This window comes from Haliaeetus albicilla, chromosome 17, assembly GCF_947461875.1.
Source record: "Haliaeetus albicilla chromosome 17, bHalAlb1.1, whole genome shotgun sequence".
NCBI classification, from domain to species: Eukaryota; Metazoa; Chordata; class Aves; order Accipitriformes; family Accipitridae; genus Haliaeetus; species Haliaeetus albicilla.
The window spans coordinates 23,473,278-23,500,182 of record NC_091499.1 but is presented as its reverse complement, the minus strand read 5'-3'; the positions used below and the strand labels follow the sequence as shown (position 1 = coordinate 23,500,182).

Below are 26,905 nucleotides of genomic sequence, written 5' to 3'. Positions count from 1 at the left end.
ACTTCCCCAAAGCTGCAGTAGAAAAACTGGAATTAATTGAATATAAAGTGCTACCGCACCTTCAGCTTGATTACACAAAAAGCTGTGCAAGTTAAAAGGACATTGGATCTGCTGAATTGTAACTAATAAAGAGCTGTAAAGGAAATGAAATGAGATCACCAGTGTTACTCAGATGAACTCTAATGCTGTTTTCATAATCATTACTAGGTTTGAAGATTGCTTGGTGGCTAATAGAGCAGTTCTACCACTCAGCCATTTGACAAAACTAGTCAGAGTACTTAGGTTTCCCCATTCCATGCGAACAGCTACTATGTCAGCCCTCTAGTTCACTATTCAGAGATGAAATATGGCAGAGTACCTGGTCTCATCTCTCTTCTGGAAACAGTGATAGTGTTTGTTTCACTGTGCAAGTTGCTATGGTGTTCGTAAGCTTAGATGGTTTCAAGTTGGCTGCTAACTTGCAGACCTGGAGCCTGGTTTCACATACAAGATTTTCTAGTTCAAGAGTGTCACTCCAAGACATTGGGGTAACGGGGGATCATTTTTGCAATGGCTAAACTTTGTAACCATCTTGCAGAATTTGTAACCCAGAAGTAGGTGCTAGGTTACCCTTACCATGAGTAAGGACAGTGCCTTCTAATGATTCAGGAACCAATGCAGCCCATGCCAGAAATGTCAGTATAGTTTCTTACCTCTCCAAGACTCATGGCATCCATCCATTAGGCTGGCTGAGGAGGTTGTACAAGATCAGCTGGTGCTGAGCAAGCCTAGCAAACATTCATAGCATGCAACCTTGCTTCACCAGCAGTTCTGTTTTGTACTTGCCCCCTAAAATGCCTGCCTTGCATTACAGAGTTTCCTCAGCTTGGGGGAATTTGAATGCTTGTCTCATATATTCAAAGAATATCGTAGCCACGGTGCAAGTAGAAACAGCCTTTGGGTGTAGCTCAGTGCACTTTTGGGGTTGAAAAAGAAAGCTGGCAAGAAGAGTCTTGTAGGCTAACACTTTGGAACAACCAGGAAGAGAAGGTACCTACAATTATAGCCTACGCCTGTGATTGTTTCAACTCTTTTATGCAATATAAGAATGCATTGCTACTACTTTTACTTATCAAGTAACTTAGCATTTTGTATCATTGCTATACTAATCTATTAAAATCAAGAAAAATAGAAATCTGGAGTGTTTAGGTAGCTGCGAGGCTTGATAAGACGTCTGAGTAGCTATATTCTGAATTTCTTTTAATATTTGACAAAAGTGGAAGCGAACATGACAGCTGTGAGATACTCAACGTCAATTTACAGCATTTTAAAATAAAGCCTGTATGGCTTTGCGAAAGGAAATTTTACTGGATCTTAAATATAAATGAACCTGTATACATAGCTGTACTTGTTCCCCTCTTGTCACCAGTGGGTAGAATGGCAGGCCACTGTACCAGGGCAGACCACATGCATGCAGGCGGCAATTTTAGACTCCAGGATGGAAACATAGTCAGACTTTTTCCCTAATCAGCACTGAGTGCAGGTTTCTCCTCCAGTTAATCCTGCGGGCCTTCAGAGCAAATTGATTTAAATGAGCCTGAAGGTGTAACAGTAACTGCCCATTGTATAGGATATGCATTGCTAATTACTACTGATGGCAATGATAATTACATGTGGCTACCTCTTAGAAGACTGGCCTTACCATTCACTTAAAAAAAAAAAAAAAAAAAAAAAGACTATTATTTCCTTTATCTCCTTGATGCAGGCTGGCCCCATCAATGCATAGCAAATGTGTCGCTTTTCCTTTTTTAAGACAAATGATGGTTTCGCTTCACAACTCTATAGGCCTGGGCTGCTGCTTTGCAAGGCACTGTGATGCAACACAGCCATCCAAAGTAAAAAGGCTTTTTTCTGTTCCTGTAAAGCTGTATTACTAGTGGAGCTACGCTGAGGAGCTTGTAACAGCTGGAGCAATTTTCTGAAGATGAAGTTAGTAATAGTGCTGCTGCTAGTCCCACCTCTTATGAGATGCCTATCACTTTTTTCATATAGTAGGGAATTGTAAATTAATTCCTCTGTCTCCATGGGTTTGGAATAGAAACGATGCCTTCACAGTTCAACGAAGTGGAAAGTCTTTCATCAGGAGAAAATCAGCCAAGGAATTGGATGGCAAAGGCCTCATACATTACAAAACAGTTGTTTGCAATTAAGGTCAGGAGTAAGATGTGCATGAGTCTGTCATGATTCTTTTTGTTTATTTAATCAGCCTGAGGCATAATGTTAGATAGTTTGAAGTGGCATTGTTTCCTTGTCACGTCCTATGATTTGCTGTGTATTATGTGTACAGTATATGTACTGTATCAAAGAACTGCAATCTGTTCAAAATAGACACATTTCATATTTTGCCTGAATCCTGATCAATAATCGGGACATTTTCATAGAAGCATTAACCTTGTAAAGTAGTGACCACTGCTGCTGGGGGGAGATTATTTAGAAAGTCGTTAGAGGGAATCCGCTAAATACAAGGACATCAGCAGAATGAAATTGGTGTGTCACAATCTTTCTCTGTAGTCACGGGGCAAAGACTGTGACAGCCTCTGCTGATGTTTCTTTTTCTATCTCACAAGACATACATTTCAGAGAGAGCTGTGGATTACTGTGCACCGGGACAGAGAACTTTGTAACTGATAGAAAGTGGAATGGAGATGAAGCTGAACTGAAAGTAAGCTAGATATGAACTAAAAAGAGTCAGGTAGCTTGGTCAACATCAGCTCCTAAAATCATGCTATTGCCAGTTTTAATAGGGATCTCAAAACAGCAGGTAATCTTACTTACCATATGCTAAGCACAGTGCAGCAGATGGACAATGGCATTCTAGTGTTTTCTGTGCTTTCCTTGCACTTGTCAATTCAAGCCCTGGGAAAAAGGCTGGTATCCAGATTGATAACACATGGATGTTCTCTAAGGGCTTGACTCTTTCATCGGTACACTATTGCAGAAAGAATTGAAAATCCTTTCTCTATAAATGTAAATGCAGCAAGTGATAGCTGGTAGCTCTGAAGATGGGTTTATTATGTCTGTCTCAAAATTGTCAGAAGGTAAATCAGGCTTTAAAGAACAGATTAGCCAGAGCTGATCAGCTGGTAGAAGTGTGCTGTGGAATATCACATGTAGAGATCTCCTCAAAGAAACTCATAAACAAAGGAAAAAATCAACTCATGGGTAGTACCGATGATTAGCTTGGGCACATCACTATTTCAGTGACACGCATGAGCCTTCAGTAACAAAATTAAGTCCTTATATGGCAATCTGAGAGTCACTAGATCTATGTTGCCAAGCTTTTTAAATGATCTTTTTTTTTCTCCTCTGTGAAGTAAAACTTACATGACAGACTCTAAACAGTGACACTGAAGTAGAAGACTAACAACACTGTGACCCAGTAGCCAGTCAGTCTCCTTGGAGTTGACAGGTACAATAACAACAAATGTTTGAGACTACTATTAAAAATTTCTCTAAAGCGTTTACCTGAAGTCCTTTTCTCTGCAAACAAGCTCTTTAAAAAGTAAAATTTACCATAATTTATTCTGTTTCTGCAGTCTTTTACAAATCTGAGGACTAAGTCTGCTCAGGGATCTCCAATAAGTTTAAAGTACTGTGGCAAGTATTTGTTTTGAGAAACTAATAAAACAAGCCATAGCATTTTCAGAGTGAGTTGGGGAGGAAAATAAAACTTCTATTATCATATCAGTATATTCATTATCATATTTTAAAGGTACTGCCCAAACTTCTCTGATTGATTCCTTTATACATATATTCTTGCAAATTGATAACATCAGAGGGTTTAGAGGGCAGCTCTGGAACAACCGTGGGTTCACTAACAAGGCGTTTCTGGGTTTCTAAGTACCCAGAAGAGGAAGGCACTCAGTGCTGCTACATCTGAAGACTGTGCTGTCCCACTGGAGACATCCAATGACTGCAAACCATTGGAGCCTGGAAATGTCTTCATTCTTTCCTTGTCCTTATGGCCTTCCTGAGGCATTAGCTATTGGCCACTTCTAGTGACAGACCCTGCTTTGAAAAGACCTTTGCTCTGACCCAGTACAGTTTTAGTGACGTTACTCACCTTTGTAGGTCAGGTTAGTCTTCTGCTAGCGTAGTGAACTGAAGCAGCTCCATGTGGAAGGAGCATGAGAGTCAGTGCAAAGGAGAGGGAAAGAGCACACTGTGTGAGCAGGGAGGCTGGCACCTTGGCAAGCACCAGCTGGGTTGACTTAAACTGCCATGGGATTGTATGGCCCTTCTACAAACCTGGTTTCTTTTTTTTACACAGAAAAGAAATAACATTTTATCCCATTTTGAATTAAAGCAGAGACACATTCCGATCCTGACCTCTTCTTCATCAAGAAAGGTCATTCGTGAACGTCCTGGTTACTGCAGGCTTCTCAGTCATTGTACCAAAAGCAGCAACAGTGATTTGTTAGACTGTCGTTAACAAACAATGCTTCTGCATGATCCCTGCTCCAACATTAGCTGCCTTAGGAGAAGCTGGGCCTTGAACTTTTTCAAGTGGGTATTAAAAATGCCTCCCAGTGATGGCTCTGTCCTTGGCCTTCTCCAAGGATGCAGATACTTCATTTCAGTGATATGCTATTGCTGGAACAGTCTCTAACACTGCTGAAACTTCAGTGAGATATGTCAGTTAAACTGCAAGCGAACACCTTTTGCTACAGCACTCAACCCTACCTCACTGGAGATAAATCAGTTGCATGTGTGAAATCATGTCTGCAAAATAACTGGATGCAATGACTTCAGCAAGGGATTTAGGTACCGCAGTTTAACAATGAGTTTATTCCATCAAACTGAAAATGCCTGGAAACAGCATTGTGGAATTCAGAAAAGCCTAGAACTTATTAAATTTCTGAGCTTACCACATTGGACAGGTGCACAAACTTTTAAGCAGTAAAGTCTTACCTGTTACAAAAGCATCATTTGAAAGCTTCACACAAACCAGCTGCCAGTAATTTTACAGGAGCTTTATTCTCTTACTATTGCTAACATTTGATTGTTTACAGTAAAGTAGATCTAGCTTGCTAAATCATGATTTCAATAAGTCTCATTAGTATCAAGGAGTCTGTATGGAGGACAGGGAAAGGAATTTTCTTAAAAACTTTATTGTCATGTGTTTGTGGGTTGATTGAACTTTTGCCTTGGTTTTCTTCGAATTATGACCTACACTTTGGTCTTACATATAATTCAAATCAAAACAGCAAAGCGATGTAAGTTAAATCTTTTCCACGTGTATTCAGACATGAATCTTTCGCATTCACTCAGCAGCCCACACATTCTGGATATATCCCTAATGCCTGTGTCCTTTATAAGTAGCTGCTAATGTAATTTGGAACTGCAGAGAATTTAAATAATATGCATTTATGAAACAAATTTTAATGGCCCTATTGTCCCAAGTTATGGGTATACCTCAGTGTCCTGCTATAGAGAATGCTATGCAAGAGACATTGCTCACTGTGGCCTTCTGGAAAAGAGCTTCGCTAAGTTCTCCTTTCTGGAAGTTTACCTGCTATGGACCTTGTATTACTATATCCTCTGTCACTCAACATCACTACTGAGGTCATCCAGGATCTGAAAAAGAAAGATTTCTCTAAGTTACTTCCTTATCTTCTCCAATCAGAGGGCTCCAATAAGTTGCACAGGCTCCCAATATGAGTTAGGTCAACTAGCCAGGGAATAAATGTGTACAGCAGTGCTTCCACAGCTTGGGTTTGAACAGTGGTTGGGTTGGCTTGTGACACTGGGCTTGGACCTTCCCTGAGGTCTGTGTTACGCTGAACTGATGGGCAATACTTAAGAAGAACGTTAATGGTAGAAGGAGATCTTCACAGAATGGTTGAGGTTGGAAGGGGGGGTCCAACCCCCTGATCAGGCAGGAACATCTAGATCCAGTTGCCCACAACAGTGTCCAGATCGCTTTTGAATATCTCCAATGATGGAGACTCTCTGGGCAACCTGTGCCAGTGCTTAGTCAGCCTCACAGTAGAAAAGGTTTTCCTGAGGTTCAGATGATGCCTCCTGTGTTCCTGTTTGTGCCCATTGCCTCTTAAAAACCTTGGACTAGTATGTTGAAATACGTGGCTAAACACATTGTCTCTCTTGTATTCTTAGACATCGTTGCAAAAAAAAAATATCCATTAAAATAGGGAAAATACTTTTTCATCATGCTTATTCTGGTTTTCTTAGGAAAAGGCAGTATGGTGGGTTAATGGTAAATGAATCACTGATTTCCAAATGTCAGTCCTTTATCTACCTATATACTGATTTCTGAAAATACAATTTCAAATTCATCTCTGATATTCTTTTATGCTGCAAATTGTTGTACTATGTAGTTTAAATAGCAGCTGGGACAATCTGATAAAAATGCACAGAAATATTAGCAGTTTTAATCCAAACATTTATCAGAGCTGTGAAGCCTGCAATTTTACAGTACAGAAAATATGAAAGATGCAATGTCTTTAGAGAACTTGAATGCCATAAGTTAACAGCTGCAACTTTATATAGCTGTGCATCACTCTGCAATCATAAACTCAAGCTATGAGCGCTCTTCCCAGTCTGAACACTCGTGATCAATTTGAATAGAAATGATTCACTCAGGATTTGGGAAGCAAAGCAAAGAGGCTGAAATGAATTATTCACAAATTGCTCCTGAAGAGGTAAATACCATAAGGTCAGAACTTCTCAAACCGGTTATGAATACTGCAGCAAAATCCCCATTAACCTAGGAGTGTGCTTTGGGCGGTGTGTTGGATCTATGTATTAAGAAGCAGTTTTGAAATTTTCCCTTCACTAGGTAATGTCAAAAAGACTCGAGGATGTTGCGCTGAAGGCTCAGTGAAAGTGACTCAGTCTCCTGCTCTTTTAGGCTTCTTAATATGTTGCAATGCTTCTGAACCCTCTTCCCTCCCCTGCTATTCCTGACTATTCCTTGGTGCTTTTTTGAACCATATTTGTCTCAGCTATTGCCTAAATTTATCCATGTGTCTCCAAAATTGCAAACCATAAGCTGGAGTTAAGCCAGCTGACTTTAACAGGAATGTGCGTAGTCGTGCCTGTTAGATTACAGCCTCTGTGATTTTTCTGATCAACACAGAGAGATATTCATTTCAAATGCATATTTCATGCTTAGAGGTAACTTTGGCCTCATTTGTCCCTTTCATTGAAAATACATCTTAGCCTTCAGTCGTAGTTTGTAGCCAGGACTATATGAAGACAGTAAGTATCACCCAAAGCCACCTGGAATCTGTCCGCTCACCTGAACATTGTGAAAAAGTTAAATTGGATAAAATCTCCTCGTTCAACACTATTAGGCGAGTTAAATATCTCAGCCTTTATGTCTGGACGTGGGCAGGATAAATGGCTCTCATACAGGAAAACAGTGAGTAGTATTGTAGCTACTGCGGAAAATTTCACATATGCTCCACCGTGTTGTGTTGGCAAGGCTCCGAAGCAGCATGAAGAAAGGGCACATTGCTCACAGTGCTAGCACATATGATTAAAGATACAGCAAGACAAGTAGCAATCTCTCACAAGAGTTTTAAAAATCACTTATTTAGAAAACCGATCCTTCCAAATCACTGAGCAAGATAAACAGCCCACAGGGAAAACTTGATCTTATTATAATCTGAACTACCAGCTACTCTGCTACCATTGCTCAGAATATTCAGATGTTCTGGATACCTTCCAAAATCTGTGTCCCCATCAATCTTTAGGTGTTGGTTTTAAAGTGGTTGGGTTGTTTGTTTTTTTTTCTTTCTTCCCTTCTTTCTTTTTTCTTATTTTAAAAGACATTTTTCAATTGCTTTTGTTTGTTTCCTTATGCATCTTTAAGAGCCATGCAATGTATAAAGCATGAAAATACTCATTTCCTGAGCTAGTTTCTTGTCACTTACTGAATGGAAACATGAGCTATATGTTTATACCAGTAATAACAACTCTGTGGTTGTTTGTTTAGAGCAGGTCCATATGCTGCCAGGAAAAAACAGAGGTATCACAACTGTTTTCTTTGACTTCTGAAACATCACCAGCTTTCAGTGATGAAATCTCTATAACCTTCTTCTAATCTTGTTTATCTGTCGTTTTGGTTTTAATGGCCGCTCTGCTTTTTTGATGTACCTGGTTACAGTAAGCTTTTACAGTCATTCTTTAGCCTCACAGGCTACTGCAACTGAATTAATTATAGCAAAGTGCTGCAACAGAACAGCAATAATGTTCTTTGAGGTGTGCGTTACACCAGACTCCCAGACAGATGAGTTTTTTAATAAACTCAGCTTCACCACATGTATCAGCTTTCTCAATTGTCTAGAAACCAAGTTCACACGTGCAGCTCTCTTTCACACACATGCACATGTTCTGTCTGGGCTAAGGGACCACGCTGATGTATATCAAGCAAAGGTGAAAAGCCATTGCACATATAGGTAATTTTAATCCATTCCATTTTTAAATACCACAATAAATTTAATTTTCACAATAAATTAAATAGCCATATTCAGTTTACAAAATAGAATTACTTAGTGTGAAACCAGTATTTACAAACATTGTACACTATGTACACGATGTTTAGCTTTGTCGACACACAAGCATAGAAGAAAAAATTATTTGACCTTTTTTTGACACATGATTGACATGCTACAAGTGACACTATGGTCCATACAATAAAACAATAGTGCAAACTCACCACAGGAACTCTGAAACAATGTAGTTTGTATGAGATAAGATATTCACTTCAAATAATAAGAAAATAGTACTATCCACTCTCATTGTAAAAATTCAGCACTGTGTTTAAAGTGTCAGTATTCCTTTAGCAATATACATACCAAATGTAGCCTGAAGATTATGCTTTCTCACAGTTTCACAGACTTTTGACATGAATTTTTATGGCATAACTAACTTTCTGCTTAGATCAATTAGTATGTCACATAAACACTTCACTAAGCGAGAGGAACACTGACCCTTTTAACGGTGTCTGACTTTATTTCCCTAAATACCTCCTTCCCTTTATTATATCTTAAAAGATGCCACTATGCTGACAGTAAATTTATGTTAGTTACTATTCTGTAGAAAAAATTGATCCCACCGTATATTTGGTCACACACTGCATATGTACACGTATGCATGAAAAAAAGTTACTTTGATAGCCGTGTCTATGAAAAGTGCATATTTTAGCAGAGACATTTATTGCATGTCTCAGGTGCAACAGAAAATGTCGTATGAAGTTTAGTTTAGGGCCAGTTAAATGTCCTCCCAGTGATCTGGTAGAATTTTTGATTAAAAGGATGAAAGAACTTGCGCAATTTGGTAATGACAGAGGTATCCACCTCTGGATGGATGCGTCCCTTGCTACCCGCCAGGCACTTGTTAAAGACAATGTTAAATCGCAAGCAGTAAAACCCTCTGGTGGCATTGAAGTATAAATTGTACTGACTTATCCTCGGAGGAAGATTTAGGAACTTCTCGACCAGCTGGAGTTCTGGCAGCGGTTCTGTGATAAGCCGGTCTCCGTCCACGATATGAAACTGCTCGATTGGGAAGTATTTTAACCATCTCTCCAGATGTTTTGTGTAGATGCTGGTTCTCACTGCCTTATACTTAGTGTTCACTTCGCAGGTATTAGGATCAATAGCCAGCTTCTCAAATTTGTAGTAAGTTTTGTTCTTTCTTTCCTTACCTTCCAGCACCTGAGTGTAATCAGAAATAGCTCTTGTGGTAGGTTCCCTGACAATGATCAATAATTTGATAGATGAGTTCATTTTGTAAATCCTTTCAGGTACTTCCTCGGTGATAAAATACGCAGGGCTTTTCTCAATTGTTATTTGATGAGGGTAAGAAAAAGGCATTTTTTTCCGGTACCACTCAATCCCCTTGGCATAGTTCTCATCATTGTCAAAGAAGTGAATCTCTTGAGAAGCTTTGACCACTGCGGGGTGAAGGTTCAGCATCTCCAGTAGTGCTCGGGTGCCTCCTTTCCGCACCCCAATGATAATGGCCTTGGGAAGCTGCTGAACCAGATTGTGCAGTCGTATTTGTTCCTTGGTGGCATTGCCCTTTCGGAATTCGTGGAGCAGCCCTCGCTTGAACTGCAGAGCTCGCAGCGGGATTTCGTCCTGGCCGCGGGGTCCAAATCGACCGTCGATGGGGCAGAGGGGCTGCAGTCTGCAAGCAAAATAAGAGGTGTATGTAAAAAGAGGATATCTCTTAAGGCAAGTTTTCTATAGAAGGCAATCACGCTCTCGGAAACCTTTTGCAATATGATGTGACCACATTTCTACTTCTATTTTATTCTGCCAGTGATGAAAGTGTTTTCAAATTGTTTGATTATTTATTCTGGTATTTTGCTGTGATTTAGCTGAGCAACTCCTAACTCCACCCTTCTTGTCTTTGCCAATATAGACACCGTGATTACTGTTCTCAGGGCTTCTGGAACGTTGCTCACCTCCCACATTCCTCATTACTTTGTGATTGCTTTAGTAGTTTTAAAAGCATTCTAAGATGAATTTTATTTGGTCATTTTGATCTGAAAATCCAGTTCATTTAGGTCGTCTCTCTGCCACACTTTTCCTATTCTAGCCTGAATTCTTTCCTGTGCTTCCCATTCTGTTGACTTTATTGGCTGCTGATCCAGAGTTGGCCTTTTTAGTGAAGAGGAGCAAAAGGGATGAAAACCAGCTTTCTAGGCATCACCTTTCAATATTTCCCCTCCTCTTTGGAAGATGCCCAATGTTTTCCCTGCGAATCAGAATCAGAAAGACCAAGGTTCTGAATCAGGCATGATTAGCAAGGGACAGAAAGAATGGCAAGAAAAGTTTTTTTAAAATGCATTTATTGCATCATTACCTCGATAATTTTCTTACCATCACTTATGTATCCTCCCACTGAACCTCATTTTGTGCCTTACTGCTTCTACTTTTGCCCCTGCTTTTTTTGTGCTGTTCTTTTATACTCACCTGCAATTATTTCACCTATTTTCTACTTTTCTAATGCTTCCTTCTTGTATTTGATGTCACTGAATGCAAGAAATGGTTCAGTAAGAAAAGTGTTAAAATTTTGCTACTACAGAACCTTAAACAAGCCCTGACCTCCGCTCTCAAATCAGTGCTTTGGTCATTATACAGGCCAATATTGCACTGAGATGAAATTGGTGTGTAGAGACAGCTTCCAAAGTCCTACAGGAAACTATTATTAATAATTTTGCAGAGCTATGCGCTCCAAAATTAAGGCTATGTAAGAACAAAGGTTGCCTAGACAATTTTAATATGAGCTCGCTGTGTATATATATTATGATATGGTTCTTAAATTACACGGCCACATGCTATTATTTTTCACAGGACCCCTGCCTCAGCCAGTATACCAGATGGGCAAAGCTCATTAATAGCTGTTTAGGTATTCAGTATTTATTCTGGTTTCTCAGCATGTGGCCCCTCACTCATTTACTGTATATTATTCAAACCCTGCTTTCAGGACAGAATTATTTATTTCTTTATGGCTTTTCCATCCATCACTGCTTGTTGGGGTCTCTAATTTGACACTGACACTAGGACAATGGATGGTTGGGACAAAGTAAGTTTGATTCCCCTGGCTGACCCACTAGCTGGTTCCTTGATTATCCAAATGCTGAGAGATATAGCCTGTCCAGACACAGGCAAAGAAACAACCCAGATGACATTGCTGGGTTCACATGAGCTCTAGCTAAGTCCTGCAGTCTGCTTAGAAAGTGTGATGAGAAGTGAGTTCCTGTTATTTCTTTTCTCAAGTTCCCAGTCTCTTCTTTTCCTTTGCTCTCTGCCATCTACTGAACAAGAGCCTGACTTGGTGGCAAAGACCGAATCATTGAAATGCTGATGCAAACCTGCCAATTAAAAAAACCCAAACAAATGAGCAGAAAGCAATGTCTTGACTTAACAGTGGTACAATTTGGTCAGACTGTGGCGTGGCTGGTAAGACAGTCTTTCTGCAGCAGTGAGGTGGCAGTTAAAAGCATAAGAAACAGAAGCTGCAATTGCTATCTCTGTTCTTCTCTTCCCTCTCCTTCTGTGTATTTGTTATTTGTTTTCAAGCAAAGAGGATTCCACACCAGCAGTTCCAGACCCATCTCAACTAATTTTATCTCTTTTGCTCAAAAAGACAGTTAGCACTGCCTTCAGTGTAACACAACAGCTTGTCAAACAGGGTGGTTTCCTTTAAAAGTAAATAAATACTCAGGATATCCTCTAGCCTAAGGGAAAAGATTGGATGTTGTTAAAAGTCCTTCCTCAACACTTTACATTTCAGGTTTTTTCACTCTTTCTCCTTCCTTCTCGTCTCTCTAAACAATAAAAAATATCCTTTAAAAGATCTTGGCAGTGGTGGTATTAAGCAGTCTGTCAGATCTTGGTAGTTGAATCCCCAGATGTAACTATTTACTGATATATTGCAACATGTTAATATTTTTGATTCTCTGAGTCATTTTTTCCATTAAAATAACAGTCCTTTGCAAAGAAAGAGTATATGACATTTATTTTTATCACTGAAGTTGCTCTCCCAAAACAGGCAATTTCTCAAACCACAACAATAAAACTCCACAAATATTCTTCTTGAGAAAACCCACCATAAACCAATTGATCTCAGGGAACTTTATTTTTGACAAATTTCAAACCAGCTACAATAAGGCTGGGCAATCTTAATGACAGGTAGCAGTGCTGTGTCTCCTGATCCAGAATACTTGCTAATTTTCTTTCCAAGGAGGTGTCACAGTGGCAAGATTATAAGCCTGGTTCCAGCAGGAGCAGTTTGGAGTGTGGAAATCAGGTGCAGAGGCTCCTGGTACCGCCAATGAGGGAGTCAGGAGACTCGAAAACTGATCCAGATCTTCTCAAAATTGCCAGGCACTGAATCTGAGCTTCCACATGTGAGGCAGGTCCATGTACTCAGGATCAGAAGGACAGATGATGGTCTCTCCTGGAGGGAAGTGCTGAGTTTATCGGAATTTATGACCCAGTGAATCAGATAAGCTAGTGGTAATTTCCCTTCGAGCCTAAGAAAACTCAAAACATCCCTGTTGAAGAGCCTAATCTGAGGCTATTAAATGTGGGCCAACCCCAGCTCTCTTGTTCAAATTAGATCAGCATAAATTAAGCATAAATGAATCTGGATTCTTCCTGAACAATTAGTTATTCCAAAGCCTATTGAAGCTACTCAGTGTCCTTTTACTGACAGATTCAACAAGTTTGGATTGTGCCCTAGTGCTGAGGCAGAAGAACATTTCCAGTTAATTCATCTGTGTCTCAGCCTTTCTAGTGCTTCCTTCTCTCTCTCTTTCATAGCAAGTCCAAATAAAGAAGTGATTTTTAGCAGTGTGGTATTTTTCACATTGGGTAATGCAAGAGAATGAAACTGAATTTTACTGCCATTGGCAACATTATATATGAAACTGGTGGAATTCACTGCCGCAGGAGGTCAGCGAGTCAAATACTGTGGCGAGATAATTTTATAGCCATCAGTAAATTCTGTAGATGTGCAAGCGTAGATAATAGCATAAGGTTAATTAGATTTCATGCCTCTGAGGATAAAATATACTTTTGCAGGGATCAGTAAGGTTTTCTGCCTCCATTTACAGAATCACATTAGTCTCAGTGAAGTTTTCACCTCTGAAGCATCAGAGATGCTTTGACCACCAGGGGAAAGAAGACATAAATTCTGGGGCTTAATTTGCAATGCACTTGGTCCTAGCTGAGTAGACGGTCTCCCTCTTCTTCTGGAGTGGATTTAAGTAGCTGAAGAAGGCACCCAGTGAACTCAGATGGAGCTCAACATTACCTAGCAATGGACACTAGGTAGCTCTGTTTTCAATTCCCTTTCATGCACTGCATATTCACCCAGTATTGTGTCACAGCTTTGAACCCAGCTAATATTTTCCATCATTTAAAAATGGACGCTAATAGAGCATTAGCACTGGCAAGCTGTCTACCAGCTTCTGGAAATCTTGAAGTCTTGTTTCATTCATTCTTTTGAAACAGCTTTTCTATCCTGTCTTTGTGTAGCACCTACCAGAGCAATCCCAGGCCATTTTGAAGGTGACAGAAAGAGCAGTGTCAGTGCAGGTAGCACTACTGTTACACTGTCAATAACCAGTCAAAACTCAGCCTGGTCAAAAGTGCCAAATACTCTTTGATTTCCTCTGCTGGATTTTCTACTGCTCTCCAGGAAATCACTTGCAGAGAAAACCCACTTATTTAGCACATTCAGCTCCAGAAAATACTGGCTAATTAGCATAGTTAAAATTCTGAAACCCTGAAGCAATCTTTCAAGTGAAATAGTATTCAAAACTTGATGAGCTACTCTGCAGGCTCATACTTAATTTTAACTACCACTGTAGCACATTAATTGCTTGCTCATAAATTTAGAAAAGATGATATATAAATACATCATAACTGTTTTGCTGAAACTAGAGGTCAACACACAGATGCACACAGACAAAAATGAGCTACTGTAATGACATTTTTACTGGATGCAGTTTTATTTTTTCTCTGAAAATAAGTGTCAATGTGCTTAGAATACAAATGGACAGACAGAAATACTTTGACAGGGATGACCTGCGACTCTATTTTCTTACTCTCTTCTCCAAAGGAGAGGAAAGACCAATGAAAACCACTACTAGAATAGACAGTCTTCCTGTCTTTTTATACATGAGTAGGCACTAAAAAAAAACCCCAACCAAACCGCCCAAACCCAAACCAAAATGGAAATCTGACCCTTGAAGCAAAAACTTAGAAAATCATAGCCCATTTATAATTAAGAGAGCAGCTACTTAATGACTTACCTATCCAAGCTCCCAACTCTGGCAACTAGATATAGGAGACTTCCAATAGCAAGGCTGCCTAGCACAAAGAGCTTCTGTCTCAGCAACGCCTGCTGTTTGAATAGCATGGCCCTCCATCAATCTTCAGGACTTCTTCAGTCTGCAGAGAGAACACATAAAACACCCATCAGAAAGCAAGGTGCAGGGTAATGTTTAATCAGTTGTTGCAAGTGATTAAGCCACACTTGCAAAATCTTTTCAAACTGCAAAATAAGTAGTTAAAAATTTTTTGTTTGCTACTGTTTTTCTGTCCCACGTGGTAACACCAGGCAATGTATCTGGGATAGGGTGATAATTCTGGAAGTGACAGTTCAGCTATACCCATCGTTACTAGGGCTGTCTGATAGCTACGCTGTGGGTCTTGACTATGTAGAAGCTTGTATTGTAGTAGAATCTCTTGTTAGGTAAACATGTTTAGACTTTAAGCCCTTCAGAATCAGCCTGGGCTAGATTTCAACAGAGATTTAAATGCTCTGCTGCCAAGTGAGGCAGCAGTAACCAGGAGTTAGGTCCTGAACACACAGCGTATGGGGGCACATTTACTGTGTCGTCATTATTATTAGAGTGTAAGCTGGAGACAAATCGAAACCACTGTATTTCCTGATCTGTGCCAGCAAGCCCATGACGACAGACCTGAGAAGCACGTAGCTGGGGTAGGCACAATGATGATTTTTTGACGCCAGCACATCCTTCAGCTCTTCCTGTGCTGGGTGTCAGCTCGGACTGTTCTGTGGAGAACCTCTTAAGCACCTCATCTGCCTGACACCAGCCTCGGCTCTCACCTCAAGACCTGATGGGTACACAAACTGGCATCCTTGAACTGAGCATGCCTATATACCTAGATTTCAGCAACACCAAAACATAGACTTAAATTTCCTTTTCTGATGTGCTCCAGAGATGATCTAAAGCCCACAAATGAGCTTCGCTTCAAATACTTTAGATATGAGGCAGGCAGGAGTCAAAAGATGTGACCTTGTGCCAAGAAGATTCAACCAGAATAACCAGGAGGTCCCTAGGTAAGGTAGAAGGAAATGCTGAGTACAGCTGTTTGTCTTCAGCCTGACTCTTCCCTAGCCATGAGGTTTGTGTTCAGGACTGTAGACCTGTTTAGGAGACTCAGAGCTGCATGCCTAATGCCTTCTTACAAGAACTGAGGAGAAAGATCAGCTCCTCCTTTCAGAGTACAGCCAAAGATGTGGTTCTTCACTCTGTACCAATCCTGGGCTACAAATATACAGGAGAATTAAGTTCAAATCCTCTCACTGGCTCAGGGGATGTAAAGCCATATCGTCTACCTACCAAATGAATGCTTTAATCACCACATTGATCCTCTTGATACAGAAACCATAAATATAAACTGGAATCGCCTGAACTACTCATCCATAGTCTCACTGCCTCAACCAGGGAATGTTTAATGTATTATGGAGTAGCTTCAACAGAAACTGCTTTTTTTTTCCCTGAATTTTGACTGGACTTACTTTGAACAATTTTTGATGTCAAGTTTTTTATGTTCTACTACTAGAAAAGCTCCTTTTGCAGCTCACTTTCTTCTTTTCCAGCCTTAGGATTTGCATCAGGCAAGACTGGGATAGATTATTATAAGCATATAACTGTACAGAGAAGCAGAATGGCTAGGGAGAGTGCAAGGTTTGACCGGCCACTGTTAAACAGAGCCTGCCCATTTCTGTTAAATTTTTGGCCCAGAAAGCTCTCACGAGACTCCAGGATACAGTTTGGGAGCTACTGCAAGCCAGGGGCCATTCCCAATAGACAGCACGCATGCGGCCTGCCTGCCTTAGTGCTGGTTGACTTTAATGGTATGGATGCGGTTCACTCCATACTGGTTGTCTTCAAGGATGGTAGAACAGTCATTCCCAAGCACATTTATTTTCCTGCTATAGAGAAAACCTTTGTAAAACAGCCCATCATCTCTTCATAAAAGAGCCATGCAACATTGAAGCTCTGAGTCTGACTGAGCCTCTAACACACTTCTGGTGTGCTAATAATAATAGTAACTCCTTATACAGCCAGGTCATAGCTCAGCTTAACTTATCATACAGGATAACCTATCATACAGAATATATTGCTTTTTACATAGGTAAAAGCAACTCTATAATAAGAATTCTTAGATAAGACAAGAATCATATAAAACACAGAATAAAAGGAGTTTGCAATGTAAATACAGAGTCAGAAGAAGTATTATCATCCTTTAAAAAATAAATGAGGAGCAGAGGTACAGAGGGATTAAGTGATTTGCTCAAGGTCACAGAGAAAACCTGTAGCACCAGTGGGATTCAGTGTGAAATGTCTGAATTCCTATCTAGTGCCTTAACTATATAATAAACTTTTGTCTTTTTTCTTAACATTGAAAAATAAACATAAAAATGACATATAAATGAGGAATTGTAGACATTGAGCAAGGCAGAAAACCCATAGCTGAAGCTTAATTATTAAGAAAAATGCATAGATGCTATACCTCTATGTTGATACGCTACAGCTAATTACTCTTTTAATTAAGTTATTTAATTAAAATAGAGGAAAAAGAAGGACATGGTGGTGGTGATGAAGATGATAGCAGCAAATTTTCATAGGTTTGCAGTTTTAAATTCTTCAGTGCTGCTCTCTCTGAATAAAAGTACCACTTCAGTGTTACAACAATTGGTTCTGAACTTCATCTCTCAGAAAACATGCACATATGAAGCTCTCTGTACATGAAGCTAAAGTGCTGTCCACATGTTCTCCCTTACACAGGCTCTCGGACCCCAGTTAAGTCCTACCTGCAGGCCTCACTAAGGCTGTGGAGGTCATCAGGTCATAATGATATCAAATTAATGACAAGCTGTTTCCTGAAATAGATTCCACAAGGTCTCATGACCTCAATATTAATGTTTACAATAAGATTCAATGCAAAAAACCCAACCCAAACTAACCAACCAACCAAACCAGTTCCATTTGCTCTGTGTCTGCCTGTACTGGAGTACAGAAAACTTTTGCACAGAATGACAAGTACTAAACACTCACTAGAAATGCAAATATAACATTATTTATTTGCTTGTTTCATTTTTATTATCACTTTCAGCATCTAATTTAAAGTCCATGGAAGGAGTTTTATTCCAGAGAAGTTGTGACCTCTACAATACTTTCCTCAAATGTTAGTTTTTTGCATGAAAAAAAAAAAGTAGAGAAATAATATCTCGGCTTCAGAAAAGGCTACATCTTGCAATGGATGTACTGAGATAGCTCTACGTGACAGAGGACTGAAAAAACATTTCTATTTAAGCCACGGAGTTAATACAACCAGAATGAGATTAAGGTGAAGGTCCCTAAGGCAGAAATGTTGCTGGAGACTAACATGGCAACCCTTAAATGAAATGGAAAGAAGAAATGCAAAGGAAGAAATGAAAATGCTGGGACATATTATAAGCTGTACAAAGTTTTCTATAAGGAATGCATACTTTTAAACTTAACAAGAAGCTGGAAGGCAAGATAAAATGTAAACCAAAGTGACAAGATTTTAGCAGTTATTTGAGGCAAAGAAGGGGTTTTAAAAAATATAATAATTTTGCTCTCTGTTAGGTATGACAGCTGAACTGGCACACAAGCTACTGACCAGTAGGAGGAGGGTTGGGAAAGCCGCAGGCAGAACTTTCCCAGTAGCTGGATGCTGAACGTGGAACCTCCCACCAAAAGAGATGAAAGTATAGAGTTGCACACATCCAGTGGGCTTACATCAGAACTATCTATCTTGACCTATCTAGTTAAATATGCATGTGAGGAAAGTCCCTTCATGGCTATCCAAGAGAGTCACAATGCACAAAGAACACCACAAAGCATTCACAATGTGGAATGTATAATTTCTGGAAATCAAAGTGTGTGCAACATTATGTAGAGAAAAAAAATGTAATGTGCTTTGTGATTTCAGATGCACAGCTGATCTAACTTGTTAGATTGACATGCTAAAATTAAATAAAGAAGCTTCCTTTAGCACTAGAAAGTAGCCTTATCAGTGTATTGATGTGAATGCCTCATCCAACCCCATTCCCCATGTTCCCATTCTTTCTGGGGAGAGGACTAGGGTTATTAAGTGAACTGCCAAGAGAAGACAGTACAACTATGTAGAACTCTGATGATAATACCAATTGAAAAACAGATGGAGTGTTCCTGACAAGATGAAGTGATCATGAATAAAGGAAGATATTGCATGTGCTGGCCAAATAATGTGAATTGTCAGTGAACTCTTGTAAAAGTTTTAGGTTCAAGTTAGGTCAAAGTCAAATGAGTAGGAGAAAACAGAAGAAAAGCATATCAATAATGATGGTATTATTGATAAAAGTCTGAATCTGATAACACCACAATTTGTGCAGAAGTACTGAAAACAGAAGCTGTTGATGTAATCACCTATTCCAAATAAACAGACAACGAGACAAGAAAATCACCAGGAGCTTGTTTGAAAACGATCAGAGGGAAATTTTTGGACACACGGAGCAGAGATGAGAAGATGCAATTGATAAATGAATACCATGTGGTTGATTATGGAGAGAAGCATGAGAAAGAAAGGTGGCGTATAATCCTTTGGTAAACAGACTGAAGAGATACAGTCTTGATGGAGTGATGTGATTAATCAAAGTGAAGTAAAAACCACAGGCAAATATGCACAAAGGAGGCTAGAAAAAATAATAAACAGGAGGTGTTTTTTAGTTGAATTTATCAATCAGTTGACATAGATTTTTTTGATTTTGCGCACCAGCAGGGGTCATCTGTTGACCAACAAATATTTGTCTTCATACACTGCAAAAAGATCTTCGAGTTTATGTGGGACTTAAATACGGTGACCGAGAAAACAAGTCAGGGAACTGATCACTTGGCATGTTTCCATTTATCTTGATTTTGCATTATGTTTCTTGAATGTTAAGTGCACCTTCTTGCATTTGTCACTGTGAGTAAAATTCATACAAGTCAGACACTTAGACTTTTTCTGGGGTAGGAAATCACATGGTGTTTGGGAAAGGAGGGAACTTATCCCTCAAATTGTGTGTGTCATCTCATCAGATCAAGATCTTCTTCATGGTCTGGCTGGAATAGCTGGTCATGCTCCCGTCCTTCTTTAGCCTCCTCCACGTCCTCCCCTTCCCCTTGTGCTATCTCATCACTGATGAAGGCCAAGGCTAATGGCAAGGAAAAGATAACAGTCCTGCTGGACTTTTTCCGCAGTAGCCTTTGCTTCGATGGTTTAATTGCAACAGTATTACTGCACCATGTGGACTGTGTTAAAGAGCTAGAATAATCGTGACAAAGCAGAACATGATTTTTCATTTGAGAGAGCATTGAATAGCCTAAGAACAGACAAAATTCTTGCTGTTTTTGACACAGTAAAATGAAGTGGATAATGGGAACAGAAGGCTTTGAAAATGCCATTTTTTCTGAGAGAATGGCAAAGTGCTGAGCCTGCAGAAATGGAATTTGGATTTTTTTTTTTTTTTTAATTTTCCTTAATGGTTCATATTTTCAATATCAAAAAGAAATTTAATTCTGATGAGTAATTACAGTGTTTCAATTTTTTCTCTCTAGCATAAGAGTGAGGTGGGACGAAATAAGATTAATGCACAGTTACTCAATTCAGGTTATGAAGGAAGAAAAGAAGGAAATATGTTCACAACATGGAACAAGTTCACAGACTCAGGTAAATGTCCCTGTGTACTAAATATGTCCTTTTCTCCTCGTGACTCACATTGACTGAAACAGTGGAGAAGAAAATGTCAGCAAAGCTAACAGAAAACAGTAAACGATGCAGATAAACTGCATCATAAAGATTTCCTATAATCTTACTCCGCAGCTGTGACAATAACTTAAAAATACCTTTTTTTTGTTTGCTATTGTAGAGTTTTGACATTCAGGACTGCTTTTAAGCTCCCCTTGAAGCCAGTTCTTTGTGTAAAGATGTGGTAAGACCCTTTCTCCAGAAAGGCTGCTTTACTCTGGGAGACCATCCACATAATCAGCATCTGTATGTGGATACTAGATAAGAAAACATATGTTCATTTTGCAGAAGTTAGCACACTCTCAGTGCTGAAAGAGCATTTGTGATTCATAATCCCAAACCCATTTCGGCTGGTTTGGGTGGTGCACCCAGATATCTGGGTTCTGTCAAGCCTGTAGAGAGTGGTAAGAGCTATTTATTTAGTCCACTGCCCACAGGACATTTAACTCCAGACACCCTCAAGACTCACCTATCCATAGTTTTACTATCTCTAGGTAGCTGCTGTGTCAAGTGACAACAGTACAGAAGGCCATAACCAGCTCTTTATCACATTCCTTTCTCAGCCTGACCCCTTCTTTTTTTTTGCATCTTACTGAAAGACATTGAGCAAGATGGTGTTGGGAAGAGAGAAACAACTCCAAAGCTTGCTGTTGCCTTTGCGGTGCCCTGTGCCAAACAGATCTGCTGCCAGATTGTCAGAGTAGTTAGGAATCTCAGACGCTTTGATGCCCTTGAGGTCTCAGACACATCTGCTTAGGAAAACTGCCTTATTGCATCTGAGCTGGCGAGGCAGGCGGCCGCGTTCTGCTGAATGATGACTAGGTTGCCATGATCCACGCTTAGCTACAGTGCTCCAGGAACACTTCCAAGCACATAGATCTTAATAGGACTTCATTAGTCCAAAATACAGATGCCTGTCTCCTTGCCAGCATCCTGAGTACATTATCTCGCACTGCTCTTCATAGAGCACGAGATTAATCTCATAGGGTTGGCCCTTTTCTTCGAATTAATGGTGTTTCCCCAGCTACCTCCCTCCTTTTCTTCTGAAATGATCACCTTCCTTGTCTGCTCCGTTTCTCAGAAATGTGGAGCTGATGACACTAAGATAGAAAACCTGTGGAACTGCAATTCTGTCTGTAGAAAGTTTATAATAGATACTAATTTCACAGTCTTCAAAAGAGAATACCAGCCGCGTTTCTTCCAGCTGGCATTACAACAGCTGCAACCAAAAATAGCAATCAGAAAGGGAAAAGGACATTGAGGAGCAAAATACAGTGAAATGGAAGAAAGGGGAGGAATAACTGCAAAAGTCAAAAGAGAAATCATAAAGGGATGCCAATAGCACTGTCACATTAGGAGTAAGCAGTTTGTTTTTCAGCTCAGGGAAAGACTTAAACAAGAAGATTATGAGTCTTCAGAGAGAAAGGTAAACAGGTAGATATCCAGAGCTTTCTTCTTCTGTCCTTCATTTAGAGTCCAATCTCTGTCGTAGTTTCACTGCATTGAGTAGGATATGAAGGCAGGGAGGTATTGCTTAATATGATTCAGCGTGAAATGAAATGACATCTTTTCACATACTTGTAATTTTAAAATGTTCTTTTCCACTACTTTGAGTCATGCTTGCAGACTATTGCTCCCTTTTTTTTTCCTGGAAAAAGCTGCCCTTTCCCAAATAATAACATACCTGAAATAAGACATATGAAAGACTGTTTGAAGGTTCTTTAATTAATTAAAACTGGCAAACAATTTAATTCTCCTCTTAGCTATTATGGTGGCAAAATCTAGACGGCCTCCTGCAGCTCCTTACAGCTCTGTTTTCTGTGACTTTCCTTTAGAAAAGTAGCAAAACTGACTTAAATCCAAAACATTACTAGCGGTCAAAAGCATTGATGGGAAAACTAACAGCAAGAACTTAACCAAACTGCAAATATATTTTGCTGGTACACTGCATTTACAGTAAAAAACACCTAAGTAGATTTTTGCTCATGGCTTTTACTCCCCAGCGAGAAAAAATTCCAATGTATGAGATAACACCCCTCCCCCGTGCATATATGGACATGTTATAAAAAAATAATTTGGGTGAGTCTGAACATGTTTTTGCAGCCTAATCTTTGTCCTTGCTCCTCAGGCCAGATGCATTGGCCTAGCTACACTGCTGCCAACCCTCATGCTAAGTGTGCTGCAGTAATTCCTACCGCCCGCGCAGCTGTGTCTTGCTCTGGCTGCTAAACTGGAGTAAGCAGCAGTGGCAAAAGTCCTTGTTCCTACTATTGATGCAAATGACCAGGTGCAGTGAGATGACATTGCAAAATACTGCACGGCAATTAAATATGATGACGTCTTCTTGTGACTTCTTCAGCTTCTGTGACTCTGTGATCTGCTTCTTACGCAGCCTCAGCTTCCCCCGAGTGTCCTGTGGAGCAGGCAGCTCTCTCTTGCCCCTGTGTATCTTTATGTAGTACACTTGCCCATCTCTTTTCTCTTGTCCAAACTCATATTCTGGACTGCCCTGTTACTGATGAATAGATGTCATACTACCTAATACGGAGCACCTACATTTGTTCTGGATCAGTAGCATCTCTGTCTTTTACTCAGACCCTTCATCCGAGACATATTCAGCTCTGACTATTCTCTGAAACCTCAAATGCAGGCTCAATTTCATAGCTTCTTTCTGCATAAATGTCCCCAAAATACAGTCTGTTACCTACCAGTGTATCTAAAATTTTCCCACGGGCTCCCTTCACCATTTTATCCTAACGGCTGCCGTGCTTTTTTCTCTGGCCTTGACCAATATAACTGTGCTCCATTCACATCCATTCTGAACAGCGCTGCAAAAAGCATTCTTCCAGCCCATCTCTCTGACTACACTCCATCTTTCTAGGTGCCCTTTTATTACGTTCCCACTTTCTCTGTCATACCTTTCTGTATATTTCTGTGTCTGGGTATTCCATGGGATTTCTCCTGGGGGAACAGGGTGAAAGGGAGTTTAAAAACTTGACCCTAAAGACCACTCAGTTATTTTTCAGAACACAAAGTCTAGGTGCTTCCCCTGTAAGTCCCCACCACAACACTTCCCTAAGTAGTGCTGCCTATTTTAATGTGGAAATCTAAGTGAAAGTACCGATGCCAGCTTAACCAGGAACGTGTTACAATGCCTCCATGAGAGAGGGAGACCTGTTAACAGTTTTCTCTGAAAATGAGCGAGCTGTGATTTTCTGCTATGCATGTGTTTTAAAGGCCAATATTACACTGCTATACTGGCCCGAGAGACAGCTCACAGCCCCATCTGGGTGGAAAAGAACGGGGAAACAAGGAGAGACAGCTCATGTCTGCAGCAGCCAGGTGTTAGAGAGCTGCGCGGTGCCGGAGAGTTCCCCATAAATGAGTTCTCCGCTCACCAAGCAGTCCTGCTTCCCTTGCACAGCCCATTCATCTTCCTCCCACTGGGCAGCAGGAGCTGTAGAAGCGACTGCTGTCTTGGGGCCGTGTTCACTCTCTTACATGTACCCAGCTTGGAAAATACGCCGGCTCCATGGTTTTAAATTAAAAAAAGAAAAACATAAAAATCAGCCGAAACCTCTTTGCACATGGTGGGTCTCTGAGGCAAGGAAGATGGCAGCAGAGAGACGTATGTGCTTCTGAGCCTCCCTGGCAGTCACACCTGAAAAACTACAGAAGGCATGAGATGCCTTCTCTCTCTGTCTATTTTAGAGCAACTTTTAAGAGAATACTTTTCAGTGTACTATTCACGGTCCTTATACCGATTTCATGCTAATGCAGCTTGATTGACTTGGTGGACTTAATCTAACTTTAGCTCCATGAAATAGAGAGGATCTAATCCTTTCTCTATGGGTGCTTAGGACTTCGTATCACTTTCCTAGAGACATATTTATTTATTTTTTTTTTTTTTTCCAGACCCATCATAATGACAGTCACCGCATGGACTGTCCATATTTTTGGATATAGACACATTCTGTCTGCATGATAAAATACACTAGAAATGATGCCACTAGAAGATGCAGTCACTTGTCTGCCACATAGTTAGTGGTGAATCAGTGAAAGAAGAGAGAGAAGCAATGGATCTAGCTAGATGTAAAGCTCATGTAATTTATCCAGGAACTGGAAATAACCTCTGGCCTATGCAGTTCACGTTTGTAGTGGCCATTAGTCAAGGTATCTGTCTGGTTTGGCTTTGCTCCTGATGCTCATTTACAGAACCTATATCCTAATACCTTTTGGGATCATGGGCTGGCTGCAGCCTCAACACTGACTATTTTATACAAATATAGACAACTGTAAAATAATCTGCACAATTCTCACCCAACAATATATTGGTTGGGTGAGAATTAACTCCAGAATATCAAAGTGTTTTGTTTAATTGGCTTTGAAATATACAAAAACACCTCCTTGTGTTTTAAAGGATCTCAAATTTAAAGCAACTGCCATATAAGTATACAACAAAGTTAAACTAGTTCTGTTTGTCTATGAAAATATAGGTCCTAAAAAGTCCTGCTTACAAATTGTGTAGTTATCAGACTGAGTGACATCTTATAAATGCCTCAAAAGATGGAAGAGTTGATCTAATACTGAAAAAAAAAACCCTCACAAATAATTTATTTGCCATTTGGTGGGGGAAAAGAAGAGTGAATAATTTATTTGGTCAATATTATTCAATCATCAATAGAACTGGTAGAATAATTTATAAATTTACTTATGAATAATTTATTCATCAGTTGGTGGTAGGAGGAAATTAATGAAGTAAACAATATTCGAGTAAAACTCAACAGGCTCTCAGAGGCAAGCAGGACAGCCGGGGAGGAATTGAGGGAGTGGATCCCTTTCGTCAGCCTGGGCACGAGCACAGCGGACCACCAAAGGGCAGCTGCCCTGTAGCCACTTCTGCAGCTTGCTGGTAGTAGTCACCTGCTTTCCCACCCACCCACCCAGGACAACAGATTTGCAAAGTGCCCTGAGAGCACCGCCTGGTTTCTTTGTGTCTTTGCTGGCCGTGGGAAGCTGTTTGGAGATCCCTCCTCTGGTGTTCCACCAGCTTCTGCCGGGATCGCTCCAGCCAGATGCTGCCGGCTCCGAGACGTGGCAGCAGAGGCTGCGGGTGCCGTCGCAGCCTTTCAGCAGCTTGAAACCTGTCACGCAGCTGAGAAGGGCTGTGCTCTGCTTGGGTACTTAAGGTAGGAAGCAGAGGGTTTCCCTCAGAAAGCCACAGGACACTGTCCCCTGTTTCGAGGTAGACTGCAAAAATAAAAATTAAAACTCCAGGGCATCTTAGAGAAAAAAAATCTTAACTGCTTAAAATATTTCATGTTGCATACTTAAAGGGCAAGCTACTCAGATCCACACTAGATGACAGAAGTCTGGTTGTGCAACCGAATTGTGCTGTGCCTGAAGTCAAGCAACAAATTGCTGACGTGCAAAGAGTTAAAAATAACCCTCTTGCCCACCATGTCTTTTCAGGATATGACTTCACGGGCTTGTTACTGTGCCCATTAAAATCATTTCAAGGCAAAGCTTATCTGAATGTAATTTTTAGATTTGTTTAATTTACTAGTATCTTGCCAACGTGGCTGTGTGAGGGGGAAGTTTCTTGCTATGTAATGCATTTAGAAACACCCCACTGCCTTCAGATAGCATCCACTGGTTTGCTCCACTGCCACTGAATGAATGAATCCATAACAAACCCAGTCTGAACGTTAACCAAGAGCCGCGACAGAATACTGTTAATAAAAATCATCCTGAAATGGTTTTTGCTGTGTTATAATCTCACATTGTAATAGCTGTCATAAAAACACAAAGTAGGCATGAGGATGTGAGCAGAAGGGTTTTTTTTCTGTTTTCAACGCGCTAGGTTTAATGGCGGATATATGTGCAGTTTGGGACGAAAACAGATGCCCTTTATGAATAGACTAAGTGGAGGAATCAGCTGGCTTATATTCTCCTCTCAACTGCTACCAGGATTTTTCCTCTCTTTGTTCCTTTGTTAACTATAAACTGTAAGCACTGAAAATCAAAAAATGAGGGAAAGTTTATGAATTATACACAGTCACAGAGTTTATTAGTTGTCCGTGCTCATCCTCTTGGGAGTCACTGGAGGAAGAGCTTTGAGCAATTTCCAAATTTTCAAATGGGTTCTCCATATCTTTATCTCATTCAGCTTTTGATATGGTGCATAAATTATTTATCAGGGCTACCATTATTTCGTTAGCTTGCATTGTCCTCTGGCACCATGTCTGCAGAATGATATTCATTTTGCA

At 40.2% G+C, this 26,905-nt stretch overlaps 1 protein-coding gene across 7 annotated transcripts in view; it reads right to left on the bottom strand.

Moving 5' to 3' along the window:
• Nucleotides 1–8,450: 8,450 nt before the first annotated feature.
• Nucleotides 8,451–26,905, bottom strand: part of HS3ST5 (heparan sulfate-glucosamine 3-sulfotransferase 5) — a 197,914-nt gene continuing 179,459 nt past the window's right edge. For all 7 annotated transcript variants that reach the window (XM_069805040.1, XM_069805042.1, XM_069805039.1 and 4 more), the window contains 2 exons: nt 14,840–14,978; nt 8,451–10,197 (listed from right to left, as the gene is read on the bottom strand). In XM_069805040.1, the coding sequence (XP_069661141.1) occupies nt 9,267–10,197; nt 14,840–14,946 (1,038 nt within the window). In that variant the 5' untranslated portion in view covers nt 14,947–14,978 and the 3' untranslated portion in view covers nt 8,451–9,266. The remainder of the gene's footprint in view (nt 10,198–14,839; nt 14,979–26,905) is intronic.